This window comes from Lissotriton helveticus, chromosome 5_2, assembly GCF_964261635.1.
Source record: "Lissotriton helveticus chromosome 5_2, aLisHel1.1, whole genome shotgun sequence".
NCBI classification, from domain to species: Eukaryota; Metazoa; Chordata; class Amphibia; order Caudata; family Salamandridae; genus Lissotriton; species Lissotriton helveticus.
The window spans coordinates 1-24,110 of NC_136066.1; the positions used below are offsets into that span (position 1 = coordinate 1).

Here is a 24,110-nt window from a genome sequence, read left to right on the forward strand (position 1 = left end):
CCAGGTAAATGACCAACCACCCCATTGGAGCACTTGACTCTCAGGGCAGCGTGATCAAGCAGTTAAGGTTTACCTCTCTACAAGAGAAGTATTTCCAGGGAAGTCATTATTTACACTTTCAAACACAGGTAAACTTTTAAAATCCAGAGATGGTTAGCGCCTTCTGGGCATGAGAAACAGCCCTAAAAGTCTTTGAGCTCCTTAGTGCTTGGCTGCGGTTTAGTTTAACTTTGATCCTTATGGCTGAGGTGATCCTATGGGGGTTTCTTCCACTATGTTTGTGTCTGATGGGTAATTCAGGCTGGACTGTTCCTATTGCAGTCCATAACTAGGTCTAAACTGAGGTGGCTTGATGTGCAAAATAAACAGATCAGAAGGTGCCCAGAGGAATTACCAGTGGCTGAGAGTAATTCAAGCCTTCCACCCATCACTTTTTGTGTCTACTGCAGTGTGATTCCCTGAGTGCATGTCCAGACATGGATCCGTGCTCCCCGTGCCAGTGCAACCAAGCTGTGCCCTGCTGATGAGTGCCAATCAGGGTGAATCTGGTCTTGGGATGCTTGTGTTCAGGGCAGACCTGGCCTGGCTGTTTGGGCTCAATCATTCCTCTTGGAGTAGGGTTAAGACTGATATTCACACGGTTGGGTCCACACTGAGGTGGCGTGGTGTGCAAAATAACAGTGGACTTGGGTCGGGCCTGCGGACTTATTAGTGGCTGAGAATGATTCATGCATTGCACCCATCTCTTGTTTTGTGTACTTTGGATCTGATTAGAAACACTCGGGTTCGGACTACTTACAAGGTTTTTGGAGACTTACCTCAAAGGCTAAAACTAACCATCCAGTAATTTGCGTTGAATTCATTTGATTTCAGTTTCAGAGATTGCAATGTGCTCAGCGGGGCACTAGGATGCAGAAAACTGGCTCGACGGAGAGTCTCTGGAGAGGATATGATGCCTCGTCCAGTCCAACAAGTGTTTGTTGAGGTCACACCGAAGAATAGTCAACTTCAGAAAGATGCTTGATGAGGAGGCAGCGGATGGCCCCTGTCTCCACCATGATTATCCAGTAGACCTGGCTCGTCATGGCAGAGTATGGTAATACCATCATTGAGAACGGGCTCGGTGCCCTGAAGAGACGTACCAAGCAGGCCCTTTTTTGTCGGCATGGGCATCCTGTCTATGCCCTCAACTGTCGTGCCACTGTGGTAGCACTCTGATTTTTGCAAGTTAGTAGTCCTGATCAAATCCTCCTGGTGTTAGACCCGTTCGATTGCACTGACATTCCGTGTGCATGTCAAGTGCATGTCGGCATTGTGCATGTGTGGCACATACACGACAGTGAGACTGTGAAACGTGAATATGGGATCCATTTTGGATGGCACCAGGTTCTGAGCTAGAAATCTGGGGTTACTATTTGATTCTGGACACTCGTTCTTCCCACAAAACAAGATAATAGCAGCAGCTCGATGCTTTGCCCTACTTCACTCTGTTTGAGAAATCCGTCCCTCTCTGCCTGTTCCTGCATGTAAACCCACGGTGCAGACTCTCAGATGATCTCTTCGTGATCACCCCAATCCCCTCTATTCTGGCCGTGCTGTTTATCTGTTGAATAGACTCCACTTTGTTCAGAATGAGGCGGCCCGAGTTGTTTGCAATCTCTCTCGCAGGACTCCTGTCAGGCTTCTTCTTCCCTCTCTCTGTTGGCTACCCATTCAGCAGAAATGTATTTTTAAAACCCTGGTCTGACTTATAAAGCCATCCAGTGCACCGGACCTGGCTATCTGTCCAGGAAAGTGCATCTGTATAAGCCTGCGCGGCCGCTCTGCTCCTGTGGGCTATGCAAATGTGGGACACTTGTAAAGCGCACTGTTACTCTAACCGAGTGTCCTGGCGCTGTAGACCTCTGGGGAACCCGTCCTGGTTTTCCCTGTGAGATGGTCCGTAATGGGTATCTCCAGGGTGAAACCAGGCATCCCCGGCGTCTGTGGGGGCCGTTGTAGAGATGAGGCAAGCTAATGCCCAGAGTTGCCGAGTGTGATCCCTGGTTAGAGTAGGCACCGAGACGAGAATTATCGAGTCCGCTGACCCTGGTCCACTACCCTGCCGCGTCGGGAATTGAACCCTGGTCCCGGGCCGTTCTCTGCTTACAGGTCTGCCGCCTCTAACCAGTGAGCCACAGCACTCCACTGCTCTAACAGGTTCCAAAGGTATAGAGAGGTCTGATTGGTGGCCGCTCTGCTCCTCTGGGCTCTTACAGGTTTCAAAAGTACAGAGAAGTCTGATTGGCGGCTGCTCTGCTCCTCTGGGCTCTTACAGGTTTCAAAAGTACAGAGAAGTCTGATTGGTGGCCTCTCTACTTCTCTAGGCTTAGCTCTTACTGGTTTCAGAAGTACAGAGAAGTCTGATTGGTGGGCGCTCTGGTCCTCTGGGCTAGGCTCTTGAAGGTTCCAAAAGTACCAAGAAGTCTGATTGGTGGCCTCTCTACTCCTCTGGGCTTAGCTCTTACCGGTTTCAGTAGTACAGAGAAGTCTGATTGGTGGCTTCTCTACTCCTCTGGGATTAGCTCTTACCAGTTTCAGAAGTACAGAAAAGTCTGATGGGTGGCCGCTCTGGTCCTCTAGGCTCTTACAGGTTTCAAAAGTACAGAGAAGTCTGATTGGTGGCTGCTCTGGTCCTCTGGGCTAGGCTCCTACAGGTTTCAAAAGTACAGAGAAGTCTGATTGGTGGCCGCTCTGGTCCTCTGGGCTCTTACAGGTTTCAAAAGTACAGAGAAGTCTGATTGGTGGCTGCTCTGGTCCTCTGGGCTAGGCTCTTACAGGTTTCAAAAGTACAGAGAAGTCTGATTGGTGGCTGCTCTGGTCCTCTGGGCTAGGCTCTTACAGGTTTCAAAAGTACAGGGAAGTCTGATTGGTGGCTGCTCTGGTCCTCTGGGCTAGGCTCTTACAGGTTTCAAAAGTACAGAGAAGGCTGATTGGTGGCCGCTCTGCTCCTCTGGGCTAGGCTCTTACAGGTTTCAAAAGTACAGAGAAGGCTGATTGGTGGCCGCTCTGCTCCCCTGGGCTAGGCTCTTGAAGGTTCCATAAGTACAGGGAAGTCTGACTGGGGGCCGCTCTGCTCCCTGGGTCCATGTTTGTAGTACCGCGTGTGGAGCAGAGTTTTGTGTGAGCGTGGAGGCTGTGGCTGTCGTAGATATTTGCAGTCCCCCAGCATCTCGACTGACCTAACGAGGTACCCTGTTCTTTGTGTCGTTGCCCAGGTGATTCTCATCGAGCCGTTCTTCGACTGCTATGAACCCATGGTGCGGATGGCTGGAGGGACGTCTGTCTACATTCCTCTGCGGCCTGTGAGTATTGCAGGACCTGCATATTGAGACACGCTTCTTAGCTGAGACCGTTCTTGTTTATCAAAGTTTCATGCGCCTCCCTGGTGGTCCCACCTGTTTCTGTGATGGGTTTTCTTGTCCCTCTGTGTACGTGCACTGTTGCCCAAATAAGTTTGGATTTGGCACGCAAACCTGACTGTTCCTTAACCGCCTTCTCTTACATTTGTAGAGTCCTGCAGAAGGCCACAATCCGGCCAGCAGCACAGATTGGCGGTTGGACCCGGCGGAGCTGTCGGCCAAGTTCACCAAACGCACCAAAGCCATTGTTGTGAACACACCAAACAACCCCCTGGGGAAGGTAAGAGTTACCCAAGCACTAGGGAAGAGGAACTAGACCTCCATGGGGAAGGTAAGGGGTAACCGAGCATCATGAGACGAGGGGTCTAGACTCCTCAGGGAAGGCAGGAGATATCTGAACATCATGAGGAGAGGGGCCTAGACCACACAGGAAAGGTAAAAGGTTCCTGAATATCATGAGGAGAGGGGCTACGATGAAATGAAATGAAATGAAAAATTGCACGTATATAGCGCGTAACTACCCGGAGATCTCACAGGGAAGGTAAGGGGTTCCCGAGCATCATGAGAAGATGGGCCTAGACTCCTCAGGGAAGGAAAGAGATACCTGAACATCATGAAGAGAGGAGCTAAGATCACACAGGGAAGGTAAGAGAATCCAGAAACACCTGGGGAAGAAGGAAAGAGGAGCCAAAGCCTCTTTTATGTCACCTGGCAGCCCAGCCCACTCTAAACTTCGCCCCCTTGTGACTCCACTGGCCCTTTTGGCCTTTCCAGCCGTGCCAGCACCGCTGTTCCCTGCTGTCCCACTCACGCCCGCCTCCCCTGCATGTAGCAGCCCCTTGATAGCTGCTTCCCTTACTTCCTCTCCTTCCCAGAGTGGCCACCTCCTCTCAACCTCTTCCATCTGTACCACCCCCCTTTACATGCTGAACAGGGTGACAGCGAGGCTGCCTGGCCAAAGAAGAGCAGTGAACACAGAGGCACGTCATAGCAGTATCTAATCTAGCAGTGACCTGAAGCTGGTTTATTTATTAACATGTAGGTGATGCGAGGCCGGGAGAAGTCATCAGGTTCTATAGTCTTGGAACTTCTCCGCGTGAACCAAGTGGCAGGGTATGTGATGTCAGGTTGAGAGAGCCCACCAGGCATCGGGCGTAGGCACTCATGGCCAAGGCAGCATGTCAGTGTCTGGCACTGCTGGTGGAGTTTGCATTTTCTGTGGCGAAACCTCATGTCTCGCTGATGGACGCTTAACTTGTGATCATCATCAGAGGCATTCTCCATGCTGGCCCAACTGTTGAGTGGTGAAGCCACGCCTGAAAACCTCTTGTAGTGTGGGATGTGTGGGGTTAGTGTCTTGTCACTTTGTCAGACGGTGATCATCCTACTTCTCTGACCTTTACCCATTCAGAGCTAGCTTTATGAGGGGTTTGAATCTGGTTCGGCCCCAACGATCTGCGGAAGAGGTTCCTGTTCTATGCCCCTGCTGGATATCTTCGTTCATCGTCTCAATTCTTGGCCCATATCTCTCGCTTTAGGCTTACTAGAATGGGGAGCAGCCCACCTGATGTTAGAGCTACCACAGCTTCGAATTCACTTCCCCTGGACCTCCACAGTATTCAAGACTTCTGTCTACTAAAAAAAATTGAAGACTTACTTTTTTGATTAACTGAGCTTCTCTCTTCCCATGCCCACCTGCCCTCCCCTCAGGCTCGCGCTGGGACACTCCCAGGAGTATCTGTGCGTGTTACAAATCCAAATAACATAACATAACTCCACTCTACACCACTTACTCCACTCTTTGAGACTCTAAACCACTCCACTCTGACACTTAGCTCTAAAACACTCTATTCCACACCACTCTACTCGACACAACTGTTCTCCACTCTAAGATACTCTACCCCACTCTACACAACTCCACTGTACACCACTCGACTCTACGATAATCCACTTTACAACAGTCTGTGCCACTCCACTCTATGATTCTCCATGATGCTCCACTCTATGACATCCCACTGTACAACAACCCACTGTACGCCACTCCACAGCACTCTACTACACTCTACGCCGCTCCGCGACACTCCACTCTCCCCTCTTACATTCTAAGACACTCTAGTCACTTACACTCCACTCTGCTCCACTTCACACCATTTTTCCCACTGTCCGTCACTGTATGACACTCTACTCGGCTGTACAACACTCTACTCTCCTACACTACGCTCTATACCACTCCACTGTACACTGCTCACGTCACTCTACTCCACTCCACTCTACGCCACTCCACAACTATACTCCACATACCTTTATGCTACTCATTCTATGCCACTCACTCTATGCCTTTCCACTCTATACCATTCCACTCTGCAACACTCTACTCCGCTCTGTGCCGCTGCACTCTGACACTACTCCACTCATCGATATTCTACGTCACTGCACACTACAACACTGTACACCACTATAAGCCGCTTCACTCTACACCACTCCGCTCTGAGACACTCTGTGATACTCTACTCTACAGCAACTTACTCTGTGCTACTCCACAACACTCTACAACAATGCTTGCTATGCCACTCCACTGTGCCACTACTCCACTCCATGCCACTCCACTTTTTGATATTCTATGCCACTTCCCTCTACGCCACTCCACTCTTGTAAGCTCTTCTGCACTCTATGCCACTCCACTCTACACCATGCCTCTACACCCTACTACACTCCACAACATTCTACTCAACTCCACAACACCACTCCACTTGCAACTCTTCACTCTATGAAACTCTACACCACGCCACTCTACTCTGCGACACTCTACTCCACTCCACTCCACTCTATGCTACTCCACTCTATGCCACTCCATGCCTCTTTAGGGCACTCTGCTCATGAAATTGTACTCCACTTTGACACTCTACTCCACTGTATGCCACACCACTCTAAGATACTCTATGCCGCTCCACTGTATGCCATGCCACTCTACGCCACTCCACTCTAAGCTACTCTACGCCACTCCACTCTAAGGTACTCTATGCCGCTCCACTGTATGCCACGCCACTCTACGCCACTCCACTCTAAGCTACTCTACGCCACTCCACTCTAAGGTACTCTATGCCGCTCCACTGTATGCCACGCCACTCTACGCCACTCCACTCTAAGCTACTCTACACCACTCCACTCTAAGATACTCTATGCCACTCCACCGTACGCCACTCCACTCTAAGGTACTCTATGCCACTCCACTGTACGCCACGCCACCGTACGCCACACCACTCTAAGATACTCTACGCCACTCCACTCTAAGGTACTCTATGCCACTCCACTGTATGCCTTTCCACTCTACGCCACTCCACTCTAAGATACTCTATGCCACTCCACTGTATGCCACTCCACGCCACTCCACTCTAAGATACTCTATGCCACTCCACTGTATGCCACTCCACTCTACGCCACTCCACTCTAAGATACTCTATGCCACTCCACTGTATGCCACTCCACGCCACTCCACTCTAAGATACTCTATGCCACTCCACTGTATGCCACTCCACTGTATGCCTTTCCACTCTAAGATACTCTGTGCCACTCCACTCTAAGATACTCTATGCCACTCCACTCTACGCCACTCCACTCTAAGATACTCTATGCCACTCCACTGTATGCCACTCCACTCTACGCCACTCCACTCTAAGATACTCTATGCCACTCCACTGTATGCCACTCCACCGTACGCCACTCCACTCTAAGATACTCTATGCCACTCCACTGTATGCCGCTCCACTGTACGCCACTCCACCGTACGCCACTCCTCTCTAAGATACTCTATGCCGCTCCACTGTATGCCACTCCACTCTACGCCACTCCACTCTAAGATACTCTATGCCACTCCACTGTATGCCACTCCACCGTACGCCACTCCACTCTAAGATACTCTATGCCACTCCACTGTATGCCACTCCACCGTACGCCACTCCACTCTAAGCTACTCTACGCCACTCCACTCTAAGGTACTCTATGCCACTCCACTGTATGCCTTTCCACTCTAAGATACTCTATGCCACTCCACCGTACGCCACTCCACTCTAAGGTACTCTATGCCACTCCACTGTATGCCTTTCCACTCTAAGATACTCTATGCCACTCCACTCTACGCCACTCCACTCTAAGATACTCTATGCCACTCCACTGTACGCCACGCCACCGTACGCCACACCACTCTAAGATACTCTACCCCACTCCACTCTAAGGTACTCTATGCCACTCCACTGTATGCCTTTCCACTCTAAGATACTCTATGCCACTCCACTGTATGCCACTCCACTCTACGCCACTCCACTCTAAGATACTCTATGCCACTCCACTGTATGCCACTCCACTCTACGCCACTCCACTCTAAGATACTCTATGCCACTCCACTGTATGCCGCTCCACTGTACGCCACTCCACTCTAAGATACTCTATGCCGCTCCACTGTATGCCACTCCACTCTACGCCACTCCACTCTAAGATACTCTATGCCACTCCACTGTATGCCACTCCACTCTACGCCACTCTAAGATACTCTATGCCACTCCACTGTACGCCATTCCACCGTACGCCACTCCACTCTAAGATACTCTATGCCACTCCACTGTACGCCACGCCACCGTACACCACTCCACTCTAAGATACTCTATGCCACTCCACTGTACGCCACGCCACCGTACGCCACTCCACTCTAAGATACTCTATGCCACTCCACCGTACGCCACTCCACTCTAAGATACTCTATGCCACTCCACTGTACGCCACTCCACTCTACGCCACTCCACTCTAAGATACTCTATGCCTCTCCACTCTAAGCCACTCCACTCTAAGATACTCTATGCCTCTCCACTGTATGCCACTCCACTCTACGCCACTCCACTCTAAGATACTCTATGCCACTCCACTGTATGCCACTCCACTCTACGCCACTCCACTCTAAGATACTCTATGCCACTCCACTGTATGCCACTCCACTCTACGCCACTCCACTCTAAGATACTCTATGCCACTCCACTGTATGCCACTCCACTCTACGCCACTCCACTCTAAGATACTCTATGCCACTCCACTGTATGCCACTCCACTCTACGCCACTCCACTCTAAGATACTCTATGCCTCTCCACTGTATGCCACTCCACTCTACGCCACTCCACTCTAAGATACTCTATGCCACTCCACTGTATGCCACTCCACCGTACGCCACTCCACTCTAAGATACTCTATGCCACTCCACTGTATGCCACTCCACTCTACGCCACTCCACTCTAAGATACTCTATGCCACTCCACTGTATGCCACTCCACCGTACGCCACTCCACCGTACGCCACTCCACTCTAAGATACTCTATGCCGCTCCACTGTATGCCACTCCACCGTACGCCACTCCACTCTAAGATACTCTATGCCTCTCCACTCTACGCCACTCCACTCTAAGATACTCTATGCCACTCCACTGTATGCCACTCCACCGTACGCCACTCCACTCTAAGATACTCTATGCCACTCCACTGTACGCCACGCCACCGTACGCCACGCCACCGTACGCCACTCCACTGTATGCCTCTCCACTCTACGCCACTCCACTCTAAGATACTCTATGCCACTCCACTGTACGCCACTCCACTCTACGCCACTCCACTCTAAGATACTCTATGCCACTCCACTGTATGCCACTCCACCGTACGCCACTCCACTCTAAGATACTCTATGCCACTCCACTGTATGCCACTCCACCGTACGCCACTCCACTCTAAGATACTCTATGCCTCTCCACTCTACGCCACTCCACTCTAAGATACTCTATGCCACTCCACTGTATGCCACTCCACCGTACGCCACTCCACTCTAAGATACTCTATGCCACTCCACTGTACGCCACGCCACCGTACGCCACTCCACTCTAAGATACTCTATGCCACTCCACTGTATGCCTCTCCACTCTAAGATACTCTATGCCACTCCACTGTATGCCTCTCCACTCTACGCCACTCCACTCTAAGATACTCTATGCCTCTCCACTCTATGCCACTCCACTGTACGCCACTCCACTCTACGCCACTCCACTCTAAGATACTCTATGCCACTCCACTGTATGCCTCTCCACTCTACGCCACTCCACTGTACGCCACTCCACTCTAAGATACTCTATGCCACTCCACTGTATGCCTCTCCACTCTACGCCACTCCACTGTATGCCACTCCACTCTAAGATACTCTACGCCACTCCACTGTATGCCTCTCCACTCTACGCCACTCCACTGTATGCCACTCCACTCTAAGATACTCTATGCCACTCAACTGTACGCCACTCCACTCTAAGATACTCTATGCCACTCCACTGTACGCCACTCCACTCTAAGATACTCTATGCCACTCCACTGTATGCCACTCCACTGTATGCCACTCCACCGTACGCCACTCCACTCTAAGATACTCTATGCCACTCCACTGTATGCCACTCCACCGTACGCCACTCCACTCTAAGATACTCTATGCCACTCAACTGTATGCCTCTCCACTCTACGCCACTCCACTCTAAGATACTCTATGCCACTCCACTGTACGCCACTCCACTCTAAGATACTCTATGCCACTCCACTGTATGCCACTCCACCGTACACCACTCCACTCTAAGATACTCTATGCCGCTCCACTGTATGCCACTCCACTCTACGCCACTCCACTCTAAGATACTCTATGCCACTCCACTGTACGCCACGCCACCGTACGCCACTCCACTCTAAGATACTCTATGCCACTCCACTGTATGCCTCTCCACTCTAAGATACTCTATGCCACTCCACTGTATGCCTCTCCACTCTACGCCACTCCACTCTAAGATACTCTATGCCTCTCCACTCTATGCCACTCCACTGTACGCCACTCCACTCTACGCCACTCCACTCTAAGATACTCTATGCCACTCCACTGTATGCCTCTCCACTCTACGCCACTCCACTCTAAGATACTCTATGCCTCTCCACTCTATGCCACTCCACTGTACGCCACTCCACTCTACGCCACTCCACTCTAAGATACTCTATGCCACTCCACTGTATGCCTCTCCACTCTACGCCACTCCACTGTACGCCACTCCACTCTAAGATACTCTATGCCACTCCACTGTATGCATCTCCACTCTACGCCACTCCACTGTATGCCACTCCACTCTAAGATACTCTACGCCACTCCACTGTATGCCTCTCCACTCTACGCCACTCCACTGTATGCCACTCCACTCTAAGATACTCTATGCCACTCAACTGTACGCCACTCCACTCTAAGATACTCTATGCCACTCCACTGTACGCCACTCCACTCTAAGATACTCTATGCCACTCCACTGTATGCCACTCCACTGTATGCCACTCCACCGTACGCCACTCCACTCTAAGATACTCTATGCCACTCCACTGTATGCCACTCCACCGTACGCCACTCCACTCTAAGATACTCTATGCCACTCAACTGTATGCCTCTCCACTCTAAGATACTCTATGCCACTCCACTGTACGCCACTCCACTCTAAGATACTCTATGCCACTCCACTGTATGCCACTCCACCGTACGCCACTCCACTCTAAGATACTCTATGCCACTCCACTCTACGCCACTCCACCGTACGCCACTCCACTCTAAGATACTCTATGCCGCTCCACTGTATGCCACTCCACTCTACGCCACTCCACTCTAAGATACTCTATGCCACTCCACTGTACGCCACGCCACCGTACGCCACTCCACTCTAAGATACTCTATGCCACTCCACTGTATGCCTCTCCACTCTAAGATACTCTATGCTACTCCACTGTATGCCTCTCCACTCTACGCCACTCCACTCTAAGATACTCTATGCCTCTCCACTCTATGCCTCTCCACTCTACGCCACTCCACCGTACGCCACTCCACTCTAAGATACTCTATGCCTCTCCACTCTATGCCACTCCACTCTACGCCACTCCACCGTACGCCACTCCACTCTAAGATACTCTATGCCGCTCCACTGTATGCCACTCCACTCTACGCCACTCCACTCTAAGGTACTCTATGCCACTCCACTGTACGCCACTCCACTCTACGCCACTCCACTCTAAGATACTCTATGCCACTCAAATGTATGCCTCTCCACTCTACGCCACTCCACTCTAAGATACTCTATGCCACTCCACTGTACGCCACTCCACTCTAAGATACTCTATGCCACTCCACTGTATGCCACTCCACCGTACGCCACTCCACTCTAAGATACTCTATGCCACTCCACTCTACGCCACTCCACCGTACGCCACTCCACTCTAAGATACTCTATGCCGCTCCACTGTATGCCACTCCACTCTACGCCACTCCACTCTAAGATACTCTATGCCACTCCACTGTATGCCACTCCACCGTACGCCACTCCACTCTAAGATACTCTATGCCACTCCACTGTATGCCACTCCACCGTACGCCACTCCACTCTAAGCTACTCTACGCCACTCCACTCTAAGGTACTCTATGCCACTCCACCGTACGCCACTCCACTCTAAGATACTCTATGCCACTCCACTGTACGCCACTCCACTCTAAGATACTCTATGCCACTCCACTGTACGCCACTCCACTCTAAGATACTCTATGCCACTCCACTGTACGCCACTCCACTGTACGCCATGCCACTTTACAGCACTCTAAGCCACTCCACTCTGACGCTCTATGCTGCTCCACTCGACAGCATTCCACTTTACAAGAATTCACTCTACGACAACCCTCTACTATTCTCTACGACACTGTACCCCCCTCTGACATTCGATTACACTCTATGCCAGGCCACTTTTCTCCACTCTATGCCACAGTATGACACTCTACTTTGCTTTACGACACTCCACTTTACAACACTCCACTTTATGCCGCTCAGCTCTACACATTTCCACCCCTCTCTGCTCCACTCTACTCCGCTCTGGAACTCTGTGCACCTCATTATATTGTATTGTATTGTAAATGTGTTGTAATTGCATTTATATAGCGCTTACTACCCCTGACGAGGCATCGAAGTGCTTTTTGGCAAGTAGCACGCTACTCCGGAACCCATAAAATGAATAGTGGTGAAATAGTATCGTGAAAATATGAAAGTAATTTGTGTTGCTGGATATGTTAGTCAGTTATTTGGATTGAGAAGGATAGTGGAGGGATAGAAGAGGGAAAAAGGTTTGCATTTATATAGTGCTTGCTACCCTTGATGGGGTGTTGTGGCGCTTTTTTGGCGAGTGACACGCTACTCCGGAACCCCGAAAGGATTAGGGATGGATTAGTATAGTGAAAATAGGGACGTAATTTGAGTAGTGGATAAGTTAGTCAGTTATTTGGATTGAGAATAGTAGTGGAGAGATAGAGAGGGGAAAGAGTTTAGATTTATATAGCGCTTACTACCCCTGATGGGGGGGTGAAGTGCTTTTTTTCCAGCAAGTAGCACGCTACTCTGGAACCCGTATAGTGTTAGTGGTAAATTAGTAAAGTGTATTATGAAAGTAATTTGAGTGGTGGATATGTTAGTCAATTATTTGGATTGAGAAGGATAGTGAAAGGGTAAAAAAGGTAAAATGTTTTGCATTTGTATATCGCTTGCTACCCCTGATGAGGTGTTGAAGTGCTTTTTTGGTGAGTAGCACACTACTCCAGAACCCATAAAGGATTAGTGCTGAATTAGTATAGTGAAAATATGAAAGTAATTTGAGTGGTGGATATGTTAGTCAGGTATTTCGATTGAAAAGGATAGTAGAGGGATAGAAGGGAAGGATAAAGATTTTTTTTGGGAGCTCATAGCAGTAGGAAGAGGCTTGAGATGAGTGCAAGGGAGGTGGAGGGGGGTGAGTAAAAGGGAGCTGAAAGGGAGAGGGTTTAGAAAGGCTTGTTTTTGAGGATTGGAATTGTAAAAAGAGGTAAGAGATGATGCAAGGAGCGGTGGAATAGGAAGGCGTCTCGAAAGGGTTATTTTGGGTATCATAGTAGTGGCATGGGGTTTGGGATAAAGGAGAGAGTGGAGGTAATGGATACATTGAGAGCGGTATAGGGTGGGAAATAGGCTAGTGCATTGAAAAGAGTAGTAGAAAGAGGTTTGAGATGAGTCAGAAAGTTGAGCTGGAGGATATATTGAGAGCGGTATTGGGTGAAAATAGGGTAGTGCATTCGATGTGCTGAATGGGAAGAAAAGTAATAACTAAGTAAAAGTAATAAATATATAGATCCAATAGTAATAAAGATATAGATCCATGAGTAGATGGAATGTATATAGATGCATAAAGGAAAGTAGTATATGTAGATCAAAGATGCATTAAATAAACTCCGGCTTTCAAGTGTTGTTGTACTTTAAATAAATTAGTTTTTTTTAGTTTCATATACATGTATATTTGCTTTGTAGATAAATAGTGAAGAAATTGTTGAAAATAGTTATGATAAAAAGATTTTGTTATTTATGCAGTCACTTATATACTTGTTAAAACATAGAATAATGTAACTATCAGTAATATGTACATTTATCAAGCAGAACTAATGAATATCTATATAATATATATTTTTTAAACATATGTATTCTACATGTTTATACAAAGCAATACACATATGTAGGTACATATCTCTAGTACAAATAAATTATTATATACAGAGGGATATGCTGTACATGTATATGTGAGTATGGTGGTTATGTGGGAAGAGCAAACTCTTGAGTAGTTTTCTGAAGATAAGGAGGATCTTATGTCGGGGGGTAAGGAGTTCCGTAGTTTTGCTACTTGAACAGAGAAGGATGTGCCACCCTTGTTTTTTCTTCTTGTTCATTTGGATTTTGAGGCGAGGTGCCACTCTAGAGCGGAGGTTCTTTTGTTGAATGGGTTTGTTGATTTTATTCCTGATGAAGAGCGTTCCCGATCCCTGTATCACTTTGTGGGTGATATAAAGCAGCTTTAACGTGGATCTTCTGGCAAACGGCAACCAATGCAGGGCTTTCAAGGTGGGGGAGATGTGGTCTCGTGGTTTGATATGCAAGAGTAGTCTGGCAGCCGAGTTCTGAATCCGTTGTAGTCATTTCATGGCTGTTAAAGGTGATCCGTGGTAGAGGCTATTGGTGTAATCGAGTTTGGACAGAACAAGGGAGATGGTAGATTGGACCTTGTGTGGAAACCTCAAATGGAGCAAGATTTGTTGCAGAGTTTTTATAGTAACAAAGCTTGATCTTGCTAGTTTGTCCACTTGGGCATTCATCGACAGCTTGGAGTCCAGGGTCATTCTGAGGTTTCTTACTTCCTTCGTTATTTTAGGCGGTGATCCCAGATCATCAGGCCACATGGCGAGTGGATCATAATTTTTCCAATCGCCACATGTGAGTATTTCCGTTTTGGAAGCATTCAATTTGAGATGGCTCCACTTCATCCATTGATCGATTGCTCTTAGACAGCTGAAGAGGATTGTAGCACGTGTGGAGAGGATTGTAGCATGTGTGGGAGAGGACTGTAGCATGTGTGGGAGAGGACTGTAGCATGTGTGGGGAGAGGACTGTAGCATGTGTGGGGAGAGGACTGTAGCATGTGTGGGGAGACGACTGTAGCACCTGTAGGGAGAGGATTGTAGCATGTGTGGGGAGAGGACTGTAGCATGTGTGGGGAGACGACTGTAGCATGTGTGGGGAGACGACTGTAGCACCTGTGGGGAGAGGATTGTAGCATGTGTGGGAGAGGACTGTAGCATGTGTGGGGAGAGGACTGTAGCATGTGTGGGGAGAGTCTTTTCAGCTCAGCAGCCCTCTCACCCCTCTTCCTTCCCTCAGCAGCCCTCTCACCTCTACCCTTTCCATCAGTAGCCCCTTCACCTCTACCCCTTCCCTCAGCAGCCCGCTAACTTCTACCCCTTTCCTCAGCAGCCCGCTAACCTCTACCCCTTCCATCACAGCCCTCTCACCTGTACCTGTTCCCTCAGCAGCCCTCTCACCTCAGTATTTTCCCTCAGCAGCCCTCTCACCCCTCTTCCTTCCCTCAACAGCCCTCTCACCCCTCTTCCTTCCCTCAGCAGACCCTTCACCTGTACCCCTTCCCGAGGAGCTCTGTCACCTCTATCCCTCTCACATCACACTTCCCTCAGCTGCCTCTCACCGCTATCCCTTCCATCAGCAGCCCTCTCACCTCTACCCTTTCCCTCAAAAGCCCTCTCACCTCTACCCCTTCCATCAGCAGCCCCCTCACCTCTACCGCTTCTCTCTGCAGCTGTCACCTCTATCCCTTCCCTAAGCAGCCCTCTCACCTCTACCCTTTCCCTCAGCAGCCATCTCACCTCTGCAACACTCAACTCCTCTCTTTGCCACTCAACTCTACGGCACTCTACTCCACTCTACGCCACTCCACTCTACGACACTTTACTCTACGACACTCTACACTACGACACTACTTCCTTCCCTCAGCAGCGCTCTCGCCCGTATCCCTTCCCTCAGCAGCCCCTCACCTCTAGCCCTTTCCTTCCTTGTAGGTGTTTACCAGGAAGGAGCTGCAGCTGATCGCAGATCTGTGTACGAAGCACAATGTTCTCTGCTTCAGTGACGAGGTGTACGAATGGCTGGTCTATGATGGGAGAACGCACATTCGGATCGGTGAGTGGGCATACGGGCGGGCACTCTGTTGGCACGAGGGACACCAAGGAGCATGTGTGCTACGACCACCCAAGGAAGGGACCCCAAAGAGATATTCTGAGAGGCTGAAGCAGTGAGATAAAGGTATCAGATGGGAGGTGTTGAAAGGGTGTAAGTAGAGATGCATTGGGGGACTGTAGCATGTGTGGGGAGAGGACTGTAGCATGTGTGGGGAGAGGACTGGAGCATGTGTGGGGAAAGGATTGTAGCATGTGTGGGGAGAGGACTGTAGCACGTGTGGGGAGAGGATTGTAGCATGTGTGGGGAGAGGATTGTAGCATGTGTGGGAGAGGACTGTAGCATGTGTGGGGAGAGGACTGTAGCATGTGTGGAGGAGGGGACTGTAGCATGTGTGGTAAGAGGATTGTAGCATGTGTGGGGAGAGGACTGTAGCATGTGTGGGGAGAGGACTGTAGCATGTGTGGGAGAGGACTGTAGCATGTGTGGTAAGAGGATTGTAGCATGTGTGGGGAGAGGACTGTAGCATGTGTGGGGAGAGGACTGTAGCATGTGTGGGGAGAGGATTGTAGCATGTGTGGTAAGAGGATTGTAGCATGTGTGGGAGAGGACTGTAGCATGTGTGGGGAGAGGATTGTAGCATGTGTGGGGAGAGGATTGTAGCATGTGTGGTAAGAGGATTGTAGCATGTGTGGGGAGAGGATTGTAGCATGTGTGGGGAGAGGATTGTAGCATGTGTGGTAAGAGGATTGTAGCATGTGTGGGGAGAGGACTGTAGCATGTGTGGGGAGAGGACTGTAGCATGTGTCGGGAGAGGACTGTAGCATGTGTGAGGGAGGACTAGCATGTGTGGGGAGAGGACTGTAGCATGTGTGGGGAGAGGATTGTAGCAGGTGTGGAGAGGATTGTAGCATGTGTGGGGAGAGGACTGTAGCATGTGTGGGGAGAGGATTGTAGCATGTGCGGGGAAAGTATTGTAGCATGTGTGGGAGAGGACTGTAGCATGTGTATGGAGAGGACTGTAGCGTGTGAGGGGAGAGGATTGTAGCATGTGCGGAGAGGACTGTAGCATGTGTGGGGAGAGGATTGTAGCATGTATGAAGAGGACTGTAGCGTGTGGAGAGAGGACTGTAGCATGTGTGGGGAGAGGACTGTAGCATGTGTGGGGAGAGGACTGTAGCATGTGTGCGGAGAGGACTGTAGCATGTGTGAGGAGAGGATTGTAGCATGTGTGGGGAGAGGACTGTAGCATGTGTGGAGAGAGGACTGTAGCACGTGTGGGGAGAGGATTGTAGCATGTGTGGGAGAGGACTGTAGCATGTGTGTGGAGAGGATTGTAGCATGTGTGGGGAGAGAACTGTAGCATGTGTGGGGAGAGGATTGTAGCACATGTGGAGAGGATTGTAGCATGTGTGGGAGAGGACTGTAGCATGTGTGGGGAGAGGATTGTAGCACGTGTGGAGAGGATTGTAGCATGTGTGGGAGAGGACTGTAGCATGTGTGGGGAGAGGACTGTAGCATGTGTGGGGAGAGGACTGTAGCACCGTACGCCACTCCACTCTAAGATACTCTATGCCACTCCACTGTATGCCTCTCCACTCTAAGATACTCTATGCTACTCCACTGTATGCCTCTCCACTCTACGCCACTCCACTCTAAGATACTCTATGCCTCTCCACTCTATGCCTCTCCACTCTACGCCACTCCACCGTACGCCACTCCACTCTAAGATACTCTATGCCTCTCCACTCTATGCCACTCCACTCTACGCCACTCCACCGTACGCCACTCCACTCTAAGATACTCTATGCCGCTCCACTGTATGCCACTCCACTCTACGCCACTCCACTCTAAGGTACTCTATGCCACTCCACTGTACGCCACTCCACTCTACGCCACTCCACTCTAAGATACTCTATGCCACTCAACTGTATGCCTCTCCACTCTACGCCACTCCACTCTAAGATACTCTATGCCACTCCACTGTACGCCACTCCACTCTAAGATACTCTATGCCACTCCACTGTATGCCACTCCACCGTACGCCACTCCACTCTAAGATACTCTATGCCACTCCACTCTACGCCACTCCACCGTACGCCACTCCACTCTAAGATACTCTATGCCGCTCCACTGTATGCCACTCCACTCTACGCCACTCCACTCTAAGATACTCTATGCCACTCCACTGTATGCCACTCCACCGTACGCCACTCCACTCTAAGATACTCTATGCCACTCCACTGTATGCCACTCCACCGTACGCCACTCCACTCTAAGCTACTCTACGCCACTCCACTCTAAGGTACTCTATGCCACTCCACCGTACGCCACTCCACTCTAAGATACTCTATGCCACTCCACTGTACGCCACTCCACTCTAAGATACTCTATGCCACTCCACTGTACGCCACTCCACTCTAAGATACTCTATGCCACTCCACTGTACGCCACTCCACTGTACGCCATGCCACTTTACAGCACTCTAAGCCACTCCACTCTGACGCTCTATGCTGCTCCACTCGACAGCATTCCACTTTACAAGAATTCACTCTACGACAACCCTCTACTATTCTCTACGACACTGTACCCCCCTCTGACATTCGATTACACTCTATGCCAGGCCACTTTTCTCCACTCTATGCCACAGTATGACACTCTACTTTGCTTTACGACACTCCACTTTACAACACTCCACTTTATGCCGCTCAGCTCTACACATTTCCACCCCTCTCTGCTCCACTCTACTCCGCTCTGGAACTCTGTGCACCTCATTATATTGTATTGTATTGTAAATGTGTTGTAATTGCATTTATATAGCGCTTACTACCCCTGACGAGGCATCGAAGTGCTTTTTGGCAAGTAGCACGCTACTCCGGAACCCATAAAATGAATAGTGGTGAAATAGTATCGTGAAAATATGAAAGTAATTTGTGTTGCTGGATATGTTAGTCAGTTATTTGGATTGAGAAGGATAGTGGAGGGATAGAAGAGGGAAAAAGGTTTGCATTTATATAGTGCTTGCTACCCTTGATGGGGTGTTGTGGCGCTTTTTTGGCGAGTGACACGCTACTCCGGAACCCCGAAAGGATTAGGGATGGATTAGTATAGTGAAAATAGGGACGTAATTTGAGTAGTGGATAAGTTAGTCAGTTATTTGGATTGAGAATAGTAGTGGAGAGATAGAGAGGGGAAAGAGTTTAGATTTATATAGCGCTTACTACCCCTGATGGGGGGGTGAAGTGCTTTTTTTCCAGCAAGTAGCACGCTACTCTGGAACCCGTATAGTGTTAGTGGTAAATTAGTAAAGTGTATTATGAAAGTAATTTGAGTGGTGGATATGTTAGTCAATTATTTGGATTGAGAAGGATAGTGAAAGGGTAAAAAAGGTAAAATGTTTTGCATTTGTATATCGCTTGCTACCCCTGATGAGGTGTTGAAGTGCTTTTTTGGTGAGTAGCACACTACTCCAGAACCCATAAAGGATTAGTGCTGAATTAGTATAGTGAAAATATGAAAGTAATTTGAGTGGTGGATATGTTAGTCAGGTATTTCGATTGAAAAGGATAGTAGAGGGATAGAAGGGAAGGATAAAGATTTTTTTTGGGAGCTCATAGCAGTAGGAAGAGGCTTGAGATGAGTGCAAGGGAGGTGGAGGGGGGTGAGTAAAAGGGAGCTGAAAGGGAGAGGGTTTAGAAAGGCTTGTTTTTGAGGATTGGAATTGTAAAAAGAGGTAAGAGATGATGCAAGGAGCGGTGGAATAGGAAGGCGTCTCGAAAGGGTTATTTTGGGTATCATAGTAGTGGCATGGGGTTTGGGATAAAGGAGAGAGTGGAGGTAATGGATACATTGAGAGCGGTATAGGGTGGGAAATAGGCTAGTGCATTGAAAAGAGTAGTAGAAAGAGGTTTGAGATGAGTCAGAAAGTTGAGCTGGAGGATATATTGAGAGCGGTATTGGGTGAAAATAGGGTAGTGCATTCGATGTGCTGAATGGGAAGAAAAGTAATAACTAAGTAAAAGTAATAAATATATAGATCCAATAGTAATAAAGATATAGATCCATGAGTAGATGGAATGTATATAGATGCATAAAGGAAAGTAGTATATGTAGATCAAAGATGCATTAAATAAACTCCGGCTTTCAAGTGTTGTTGTACTTTAAATAAATTAGTTTTTTTTAGTTTCATATACATGTATATTTGCTTTGTAGATAAATAGTGAAGAAATTGTTGAAAATAGTTATGATAAAAAGATTTTGTTATTTATGCAGTCACTTATATACTTGTTAAAACATAGAATAATGTAACTATCAGTAATATGTACATTTATCAAGCAGAACTAATGAATATCTATATAATATATATTTTTTAAACATATGTATTCTACATGTTTATACAAAGCAATACACATATGTAGGTACATATCTCTAGTACAAATAAATTATTATATACAGAGGGATATGCTGTACATGTATATGTGAGTATGGTGGTTATGTGGGAAGAGCAAACTCTTGAGTAGTTTTCTGAAGATAAGGAGGATCTTATGTCGGGGGGTAAGGAGTTCCGTAGTTTTGCTACTTGAACAGAGAAGGATGTGCCACCCTTGTTTTTTCTTCTTGTTCATTTGGATTTTGAGGCGAGGTGCCACTCTAGAGCGGAGGTTCTTTTGTTGAATGGGTTTGTTGATTTTATTCCTGATGAAGAGCGTTCCCGATCCCTGTATCACTTTGTGGGTGATATAAAGCAGCTTTAACGTGGATCTTCTGGCAAACGGCAACCAATGCAGGGCTTTCAAGGTGGGGGAGATGTGGTCTCGTGGTTTGATATGCAAGAGTAGTCTGGCAGCCGAGTTCTGAATCCGTTGTAGTCATTTCATGGCTGTTAAAGGTGATCCGTGGTAGAGGCTATTGGTGTAATCGAGTTTGGACAGAACAAGGGAGATGGTAGATTGGACCTTGTGTGGAAACCTCAAATGGAGCAAGATTTGTTGCAGAGTTTTTATAGTAACAAAGCTTGATCTTGCTAGTTTGTCCACTTGGGCATTCATCGACAGCTTGGAGTCCAGGGTCATTCTGAGGTTTCTTACTTCCTTCGTTATTTTAGGCGGTGATCCCAGATCATCAGGCCACATGGCGAGTGGATCATAATTTTTCCAATCGCCACATGTGAGTATTTCCGTTTTGGAAGCATTCAATTTGAGATGGCTCCACTTCATCCATTGATCGATTGCTCTTAGACAGCTGAAGAGGATTGTAGCACGTGTGGAGAGGATTGTAGCATGTGTGGGAGAGGACTGTAGCATGTGTGGGAGAGGACTGTAGCATGTGTGGGGAGAGGACTGTAGCATGTGTGGGGAGAGGACTGTAGCATGTGTGGGGAGACGACTGTAGCACCTGTAGGGAGAGGATTGTAGCATGTGTGGGGAGAGGACTGTAGCATGTGTGGGGAGACGACTGTAGCATGTGTGGGGAGACGACTGTAGCACCTGTGGGGAGAGGATTGTAGCATGTGTGGGAGAGGACTGTAGCATGTGTGGGGAGAGGACTGTAGCATGTGTGGGGAGAGTCTTTTCAGCTCAGCAGCCCTCTCACCCCTCTTCCTTCCCTCAGCAGCCCTCTCACCTCTACCCTTTCCATCAGTAGCCCCTTCACCTCTACCCCTTCCCTCAGCAGCCCGCTAACTTCTACCCCTTTCCTCAGCAGCCCGCTAACCTCTACCCCTTCCATCACAGCCCTCTCACCTGTACCTGTTCCCTCAGCAGCCCTCTCACCTCAGTATTTTCCCTCAGCAGCCCTCTCACCCCTCTTCCTTCCCTCAACAGCCCTCTCACCCCTCTTCCTTCCCTCAGCAGACCCTTCACCTGTACCCCTTCCCGAGGAGCTCTGTCACCTCTATCCCTCTCACATCACACTTCCCTCAGCTGCCTCTCACCGCTATCCCTTCCATCAGCAGCCCTCTCACCTCTACCCTTTCCCTCAAAAGCCCTCTCACCTCTACCCCTTCCATCAGCAGCCCCCTCACCTCTACCGCTTCTCTCTGCAGCTGTCACCTCTATCCCTTCCCTAAGCAGCCCTCTCACCTCTACCCTTTCCCTCAGCAGCCATCTCACCTCTGCAACACTCAACTCCTCTCTTTGCCACTCAACTCTACGGCACTCTACTCCACTCTACGCCACTCCACTCTACGACACTTTACTCTACGACACTCTACACTACGACACTACTTCCTTCCCTCAGCAGCGCTCTCGCCCGTATCCCTTCCCTCAGCAGCCCCTCACCTCTAGCCCTTTCCTTCCTTGTAGGTGTTTACCAGGAAGGAGCTGCAGCTGATCGCAGATCTGTGTACGAAGCACAATGTTCTCTGCTTCAGTGACGAGGTGTACGAATGGCTGGTCTATGATGGGAGAACGCACATTCGGATCGGTGAGTGGGCATACGGGCGGGCACTCTGTTGGCACGAGGGACACCAAGGAGCATGTGTGCTACGACCACCCAAGGAAGGGACCCCAAAGAGATATTCTGAGAGGCTGAAGCAGTGAGATAAAGGTATCAGATGGGAGGTGTTGAAAGGGTGTAAGTAGAGATGCATTGGGGGACTGTAGCATGTGTGGGGAGAGGACTGTAGCATGTGTGGGGAGAGGACTGGAGCATGTGTGGGGAAAGGATTGTAGCATGTGTGGGGAGAGGACTGTAGCACGTGTGGGGAGAGGATTGTAGCATGTGTGGGGAGAGGATTGTAGCATGTGTGGGAGAGGACTGTAGCATGTGTGGGGAGAGGACTGTAGCATGTGTGGAGGAGGGGACTGTAGCATGTGTGGTAAGAGGATTGTAGCATGTGTGGGGAGAGGACTGTAGCATGTGTGGGGAGAGGACTGTAGCATGTGTGGGAGAGGACTGTAGCATGTGTGGTAAGAGGATTGTAGCATGTGTGGGGAGAGGACTGTAGCATGTGTGGGGAGAGGACTGTAGCATGTGTGGGGAGAGGATTGTAGCATGTGTGGTAAGAGGATTGTAGCATGTGTGGGAGAGGACTGTAGCATGTGTGGGGAGAGGATTGTAGCATGTGTGGGGAGAGGATTGTAGCATGTGTGGTAAGAGGATTGTAGCATGTGTGGGGAGAGGATTGTAGCATGTGTGGGGAGAGGATTGTAGCATGTGTGGTAAGAGGATTGTAGCATGTGTGGGGAGAGGACTGTAGCATGTGTGGGGAGAGGACTGTAGCATGTGTCGGGAGAGGACTGTAGCATGTGTGAGGGAGGACTAGCATGTGTGGGGAGAGGACTGTAGCATGTGTGGGGAGAGGATTGTAGCAGGTGTGGAGAGGATTGTAGCATGTGTGGGGAGAGGACTGTAGCATGTGTGGGGAGAGGATTGTAGCATGTGCGGGGAAAGTATTGTAGCATGTGTGGGAGAGGACTGTAGCATGTGTATGGAGAGGACTGTAGCGTGTGAGGGGAGAGGATTGTAGCATGTGCGGAGAGGACTGTAGCATGTGTGGGGAGAGGATTGTAGCATGTATGAAGAGGACTGTAGCGTGTGGAGAGAGGACTGTAGCATGTGTGGGGAGAGGACTGTAGCATGTGTGGGGAGAGGACTGTAGCATGTGTGCGGAGAGGACTGTAGCATGTGTGAGGAGAGGATTGTAGCATGTGTGGGGAGAGGACTGTAGCATGTGTGGAGAGAGGACTGTAGCACGTGTGGGGAGAGGATTGTAGCATGTGTGGGAGAGGACTGTAGCATGTGTGTGGAGAGGATTGTAGCATGTGTGGGGAGAGAACTGTAGCATGTGTGGGGAGAGGATTGTAGCACATGTGGAGAGGATTGTAGCATGTGTGGGAGAGGACTGTAGCATGTGTGGGGAGAGGATTGTAGCACGTGTGGAGAGGATTGTAGCATGTGTGGGAGAGGACTGTAGCATGTGTGGGGAGAGGACTGTAGCATGTGTGGGGAGAGGACTGTAGCACCGTACGCCACTCCACTCTAAGATACTCTATGCCACTCCACTGTATGCCTCTCCACTCTAAGATACTCTATGCTACTCCACTGTATGCCTCTCCACTCTACGCCACTCCACTCTAAGATACTCTATGCC

The 24,110-nt window shown here is 49.3% G+C and overlaps 1 protein-coding gene across 1 annotated transcript in view; it reads left to right on the plus strand.

Moving 5' to 3' along the window:
• The first annotated feature begins 3,187 nt into the window (after window positions 1–3,187).
• The window catches only part of LOC144761131 (kynurenine--oxoglutarate transaminase 1-like), a 127,042-nt gene continuing 106,119 nt past the window's right edge, over window positions 3,188–24,110 (plus strand). Inside the window, exons 1-3 of the mRNA XM_078646591.1 lie at window positions 3,188–3,344; window positions 3,553–3,681; window positions 15,901–16,021. Coding sequence (XP_078502717.1) covers window positions 3,297–3,344; window positions 3,553–3,681; window positions 15,901–16,021 — 298 coding nt within the window. The 5' untranslated portion in view covers window positions 3,188–3,296. The remainder of the gene's footprint in view (window positions 3,345–3,552; window positions 3,682–15,900; window positions 16,022–24,110) is intronic.